Raw genomic sequence first — 7,223 nt, 5'->3', positions numbered from 1 at the left:
TCCGGCAACCAACGAAGGTTCATTTACTGTTATTATTAATTATTGTTGCTAACACAAGGACACATCGCCAGTGCAGATGCATTGACCAGTGGTGTGAGACACTCCTCCCCCGCCATGCAGCCTGGTACCCCCAGGTGCAAGCTTAGGGCCAAACCAAGCAAAAAAGGTCAAGCTCGGGGAAGCACATGTACAGCGGGTTTAGCACCAGGACAGCTGGGCAGGTTCTCTCGCCTCCGAGTTTTACAGGTTTGGGCAAATCAAAGCAGGAGCTTCAAGCAGAACGTCTCCTATGGGAACGCTTCTGAGCCCAAAGCAAGCTCCCCAGGGCTCCACAGCCTCAGAGCTATTTGCAGATACCCTGTCTGCTGGGCTATTGCCCTCAACTCCTTTCCCAGAGCCCATCCTGGAGGCCCCTCAGCAGCGCTGAAGGGTTCTGAAGAAAATCATGAGCCAAAGGGTGGCAGAAGAGGTGCCCCAGGTCCTCTGTCAAGGTGGTGAGCTCCTCTGGCAGGAATCTGAATCTCCCTGAGGTGAGGGACTCCAGAAAGTCCAGTGTCACACAACAACAAGAGGGACCTTTGAAGGCTGAGCATCCTTCATCTGCTTTTGTAACATTCAATGTCATCGGCCTTCCAGAGAGCAAAAACTCTCCTGGTCTCTTCAGAAAATGGACTCCTGCACTCAGAAACGCCAGCCAGACTCATTTATTAAAAACCTGAAACCACCCAGCCACCAGTGGTTTTGCCTGATATGGGCTTGTTTGTTTTCAAACGCTCACGGCTACAAAACAATTACTACTTTCACAATGGCAACTTTCTAATTAAAAGAGGAAAAGGAAAAAAAAAAAAAAATCATTCCAGGCCCTTTATTTTTCCATGCCTATTTAAAAAGGTGCTGCGTAACCCACAGCAACCAGAGGTTATATCAAATTTCCTGCCTGCTCCCAGCTTGCATGACTGGCAGAGCGAGGGGGTGGCTGGGGCATTGCAAAGGTGTTTGCCGGATTTTGGCGTGATGTTTCGGCAGATTTCCAAGCTGAAAAGGTTTGCAGGCAGTGGAAACAGTCGGGAGGAAAGAGCTGAGTCTTAATCCGTAAAGAGGACAGGTAGGGTTTCCATCCCAAAAATAACATCAATAATAACAGCAGCAATGGAAGGGGGAGGTGAAGCTGTGTGCCGCGGCTCGGCGGGTGGTTTGGGGAAGCTGATGAAGAGAGATGCTCGCAGAGGCACTGCCCGACCTCTTGCACTGCCACAGTGAACACCAGCTCCAGCATCCAGCAAAGAGGATTGAGCCAGCACCGTCCTGGGGCTCCTCTCTTCTCACCCCCTGCCCGTAACCTTTTCAAAACCACACCAGCATCTGGGGGTTTAAAGCAACAGAGAGATCAGAAGGAAAATGTTACTCCGTGCCTACGAGGAGTGCACCCTGTTCCAAAAGGGTTTCAGCCATCGCTCCTCCGGCCCCATGGACCTTGCCTGGCCCTAGTGCTGTATCACCCTGCTGAACACTGCCAGCATGTATTTTTAGGGCACTCACAGATGCATCGTCCCCAGAGCAGCACACAGCATCTGGCTGCGGGCTTGTGAGGAAGCGAGATGCAAAGGACACAACTCCACATTTCTGGGTTTTCTGTAGCATCTTAAAAGAACTGCTCATCAAAGGGCAGACAAGACAGGATTGCTGTCTGCAACAGCACGAGGCTGTAATCACCAGTCCTTTACCCATCAATCAGCCCACAGATCAGCACCATTTTCCTTCTACCCCAACCCACAGGCACCCACTGGCAACTGCCACAGCTGGTGGCTGGGCCACAGCCCCTGGGCACCCCCCAGCAAGGTCTGCCATTAATTAATGACAGGTTTGGGCAGACAAAACTGCTGGATCAAGGCAGAGTGTCTTGGAGATTAAAAAGCACGATACACCCGCACAGCTCCTGGGCGGTGGGAGTCTGCAAGTTTGCGTGTCCAGGCTCTGCTACAAGGGTTATTGAAAACAAACCTCTTTCTCCTCTTCTTCCCCCAAACCCCAGCCAACTCGGAGACAGCCAAACGTCACCAGCCTCCTCCCTCCCCAGGACAGGGGGTACCAGCACTTCCTTCCCCAGCCCCGTCCTTCTCTGCCCCACACAGCAGCAGCCCTGAACCCGCATGGCCACACTCACACCTCCACCTCAGGTCCTGACTTTCAAACATCACCCTCATGTGCCTGGAAAATGAAGTTATGATGCATAAAAGGGTGCTGCAAGTTTTAGGAGAGTGATGTAGATGTGCAAGAGCAAAGCTGCAATGCTGCTCTGCCCCTTCTGCCCCACAGACTCCCATCGCTCCCAGCAGCATGGTCATTTAATGGTTGGGGAAGGACCTTCCTGGTTGCTCCTCACCATGGGCTGGGTGAGATGGTGGTCTTGGAGACCCCCAGTAAGGAGAGTGACATGAACCACAGGTTTAATCCAATTTACTAAGTGGGTTTGTAGCTTTACTGCAGAGCTATAACCATGGGTGGGCTCGAGGTCAGAGCAAAAGCTCCAAAGTCTCGGCCACCCCAAACAGACAAGGCCCCCGGCGCAAAGCCCTGCAGTGGGCTCTTAGTGCCCATGGGCATTTGGGGGCACGGCTTTGTCCCTGCTGGATCCATATGAGTCCCCAACCATGAGACCCAGGCACCAAGTAGGACCCGGCGCTGGTGGCGCAGCCCTTAATAACCAGCTGAGGGTTTTAAAAGAGACTCAAAGCCTTTCAAGAACCATTTTACAGCTTTTACAGTTCTACAGATGTGTTGCCGGCAGCAAGACATAAAGGGCAAGCACTGCTCAGCAACATACCCTGGGGCCGCGCAGAGGCGCTCACCTAACTTTAATGTGTGAGTTAATTAAATCACGCTCAATTAATTCTTTTTTCCAGGTTATCGATAGGCTTCCGTGGTCTTTTCACCCCCGCGGCTGAGCCAGTGCAGGTGCAGCAGCACATCCAGGATACTCCCAGCGCAAATATTGATCCACCGCTGCTTGGCAGAGCCGCTGGCAGCCCCTGTGCCGCCTGCGTCAGCGCGGGAATCCCTGTCTGTTAAACATTAACGGCCGTGTCCCTGCCTGCCGGGACCAGGCTGGCTCTCGGTATCGTTCCCTGGGAGCCAGGATTCAGCCATGGGGTGGTGGGGAGACAGGCTGGAGGACACAGTGAATTTTAAATTGATTTTTTTTTTTTTTGGCGAAGTTGCTGAGTTCATTCTGCAAATGATGATTGATACTAAAATGCTTTTGCAACTCTGTTCCCCTCCTGCCCTCTCCCTGTCTCGGCATTGCAAATCCTGCCTCTCCTGATCATGCCACACCATGGGAGATGGTGGCACATCTGCCCAAGTTCCAGGAGCAGATCCTCTGTTAGGAAGCGGTTTGGGGAAGGCATGGTCAATCCCAGCCCTCCTTCTGCAGTCTGCAAAGCTAAGGAGACCCCAAACACTGGGGTCACCCTTTACTTGCTTCCCAGAATCACTGGGTCAGAAAATGGGCTGGTGGGAACCTCCTCTGCTTGGTCGCTGCCTCCTTCCAGCAGCGTCTCATTTCAAATCATTTACAGGGCAGAAACATCAGACGTTTCCAGCCATTCGTAGTTTGTGCTGAGCAAACCAGTGGCCAAGGCCCACAGCCAGCTTGAAGCACAGTCACGGCTTCCCACCCTGCTACCCAAGTGTCATGGCCAGGTCCATTTTTCCCCTACAGCGACACATTTTCCAAGGTTCTCCTATAAAACTGACATGCCAAGGCCATGAAAAAAAAAAAAAAGCTTTCCTGAGACTTGAGGATTAATGGGGAAACTGAGAAGTACTCAGATGGTCCAGGTTTCCCTAACACACCACCACTCCAAACAGCCAGGAACAGGGAAGCTAGGATCTCTGGTAGACCAGGAGCCTTCAATCTCTTCACCAAGGCACCCCAGGGCTCCCTGCACCAGATGAGCTTTTCAGTCCGAGCCCGGCTGCACGCAGCCTGATGGCAGAACTCCTGCCAGGCGAGGACAGGGAACCAAAGCACCTTTTGGTGTCATAGGTCTGAACCTCTGTCACTCCAACACCTGCTGTGCTGCTGACAACTATAGTCCTCTGACTTTTCAAGCTGCTCTGATACCATCAGCATCTCTGAAGAGGTCCACAGTCTCTCAGAGAGGCCTGAAACACGATGTCTGTGTTCCACTCCCTAGAGACTACTGGCAAAACAGGTCCAGACTTTGTAAATTTGCACGGTCCAGAATTTCTCACCGGTTTGGTTAAAAACCAGGGAAAAATGGGCAACAGAGCAGAGGAGGCTGACTGGTGTCTCCAGGGGCTCTGTCTCAACACCACAACCCAGCAGGAAAAAATTCTCTCTGGAGAGGGAGCCCTGAAATAAGGCTGCAACATGCACCTCCAAACCACGGTGCTCATAAACGTGAGTTCTCTAACCAGAACCATGCCAAGAGCACCCCCCTGAAGGCACCCAGAACACCCGGCACTCACCCGGCAGACGGACATCTGGTTGGTGGTGAGGGTGCCGGTCTTGTCGGAGCAGATGACGGAGGTGCAGCCCAGCGTCTCCACCGAGGGCAGGCTCCGGACGATGGCGTTCTTCTTGGCCATGCGGCGCGTGCCCAGCGCTAGGCAGGTGGTGATGACGGCCGGGAGGCCCTCAGGAATGGCGGCCACTGCCAGCGCCACTGAAATCTTGAAATAGTAGATGGCCCCCCGAAACCAGGAGCCACCATGGACAGGGTCACTGAAGTGGCTGATGTTGATGACCCAGACAGCGATGCACACCAGGAAGATCACTTTGGAGAGCTGTTGGCTGAACTCATCCAGCTTCTGCTGCAATGGGGTCTTCTCGGGCTCCGTCTCCACCATCTGGTTTCGTATCTTCCCGATCTCGGTGTACACCCCTGTGGCAATGACGACCCCTACGGCCTTCCCCGCTGCAATGTTGGTCCCCTGGGAGAGAAGAAAGGGGTCAGAGTAGATACATGGGCACGAAACCTCTTGGCCTGAGCAGGGAAACAGGTCACTTGTTGAGAAAGGAGAACATGAGATCTTGGTTAAGAAGAAAATGTGACCCCCTGGGTTTTTATATAAACCCACCCTGAAGCAGGAGACCCTCCTGAGAGCTCTCTTGCCCCTCAAGGACTTGATTTCTGCCCAAGAGGAGCACAAGCAAGGAGGAAACTCGAATTTGCAATAGCTCCAGGGTCAACCACAAACCCTTTCCCCACCTATAATGCTTCCTACTTGATAGAAAATCTGCTGAGTTTGCCCAAGGCATGTCAGGGTGTCATGTGCCACAGCTCAAATTAAGCAGGTCCTTATTTTTAGGGATTTGTGGCTCTTTTTATGGCTTTGGGTCTCTCATACATGCATTCCATTCCTCAGCTCAGACATCTCCCACGTCCAAGAGCCCGGTCACTTGGCAGCTCTTTGGAAAACCACAGGAGAGGTGGCGTCATGCATAAAGGACTTACGGAGAAAAGCATGTTCTTCTTGTCCTGGTTGACAGCCCGGGGGTCAGGGATGGGGTCAGCATGTTTGATCACTGACACGGACTCCCCTGCCGAGACAAGAAGCAGGGAGATGAAGAGCGCCTCATGAAACCCCATGTGTTGCATGGGACAGCTTCATGTTTGGCAAAAGGGATGCCCAAGCACCGGGCACACCTTGTCTATGCCATGGCTTTCAGATGATGCCGAGACCTCCCCAAGTCCTCAGTCTCCCACCCACCTCCCACTCCAACAAAGAGCTTAGCTCAGCATCAATCCCCAAATGTGGTTCAGAACAGATGTCTTCAGCAGCTGCTGCCACCCCACCACACCTGCACGCACCTGTGAGGATGGACTGGTCGACCCGCAGGGTGGTGGACCGGATTTCGATGATCCGGATGTCTGCTGGCACCTTGTCGCCAACTATAAGGACAAGAGCAGAGCAGCTCCGTCAGGTGGGACCGTCAGCTCCTGCTGCCTTGAGGGAGTGGGACGGCAAACCCCTAACACACTGCACAGCTGGGCTCTGCCCCAAGGCTTGGAGCCACCTCAGGTCCTGCTGTCTTTTCCCTCTGCTCATTTTCATTTCAGGGCAGGGTCTGGCTTTTGCTGTGAATCACTGTGTCACTACGTGGCACAGGGCAGCACCCAGCCTGCTGCAATGAGAGGTACTGCCCATGGTAAACCGGGCGAAACCTGCTCCCCTGGTGAGACCCTGGCCCAGGTTGCTGCGAGAGGTGGGAGAAGCCCCATCCCCGGCACCATCCCAGGTCAGGTTGGACCTCGGGGCTCTCAGCACTCTGCTCTGGATGCAGATGTCCCTGCTCCCTGCAGGGTGGTTGCACTGGGTGAGTTCGAAAGACCTTTCCTGACTGAGAAAAACAGCCACCCATGTGTCTCCTGGTACGGCATGGTGGTTATGGGTGAAAGCAGCCCCATCAACAAATGGCCACTGATCACCTCCCACGAAGGCCAAGTGCTTCCTTAAAAAACCCATTTAAACCTGCTTTTCCTGCTGGGATTCTTCTTCCCAGCTCTTCCTTCTGCTCCCTTATCGGCTGGACACAACCTCACTCCAGCGCTTCGGAAATATTGAGGCAGAGCGAGCCTGGGCTCACAGGGTCTTACATCACGTTACACAACACTGCCGGCTTGGCCACTAACAGTCCTCTCAAATCCCAGACTTTAACGAGCGCTTCCTCCCAGGGCTCGTAAAACCCACCCTGAGCACAGCGGGAGGGGTCTGGCATTGCTCCACCGCCCAGCCATTTATTCCAGCTGCAGATGTGAATGCTCTGGGATGTGGCGTGCAACATCTGCCATCCAGCCAGATCTGCCCCACTCCCCGTCACACCCGTTTTGGGGGGGTTGAGCTGGAGGGGTGCTAAGCACCAGGAACCACGGAGCCCCCAAAGTGTCCATTTCAAGCACAGACCCACACTTTGCATGTGCTCAAGGGAGCGGGAGCACCTTAAAGGGAGCAAAGAGCTCCCCTGGGAAAGGCAGGGAGGGTTTGCAAACAGCTCAACCTGCAGATGAAAAAGCTGTTGCCAGCATCTAGAGGCAGTGCTGAGCCCTGGTGCCATGGGGGTAGCATCCACTCAAGGGTAGATGCTGCGATAGCATCCCAGGAAACATGCAGGACAGATGCCCCATTCGGACCCGGCACCTGCCAGCTCTTGAACACGCGCTGATCGCCTGAGCCCTGCAAGTCTCCCCTGCGCC

The 7,223-nt window shown here is 53.8% G+C and overlaps 1 protein-coding gene across 1 annotated transcript in view; it reads right to left on the bottom strand.

Moving 5' to 3' along the window:
• LOC104489568 (sarcoplasmic/endoplasmic reticulum calcium ATPase 3-like) overlaps positions 1–7,223 on the bottom strand; it is a gene marked incomplete at its 5' end in the record, with an annotated part of 14,149 nt that overhangs the window by 1,291 nt on the left and 5,635 nt on the right. Inside the window, 3 exons of the mRNA XM_010131740.1 lie at positions 4,495–4,959; positions 5,484–5,569; positions 5,841–5,921. Coding sequence (XP_010130042.1) covers positions 4,495–4,959; positions 5,484–5,569; positions 5,841–5,921 — 632 coding nt within the window. The remainder of the gene's footprint in view (positions 1–4,494; positions 4,960–5,483; positions 5,570–5,840; positions 5,922–7,223) is intronic.

The sequence above is a fragment of the Buceros rhinoceros genome, unplaced genomic scaffold, assembly GCF_000710305.1.
Source record: "Buceros rhinoceros silvestris isolate BGI_N320 unplaced genomic scaffold, ASM71030v1 scaffold36292, whole genome shotgun sequence".
Lineage (NCBI taxonomy): Eukaryota > Metazoa > Chordata > Aves > Bucerotiformes > Bucerotidae > Buceros > Buceros rhinoceros.
This window is presented reverse-complemented; position numbering and strand designations above follow the sequence as displayed.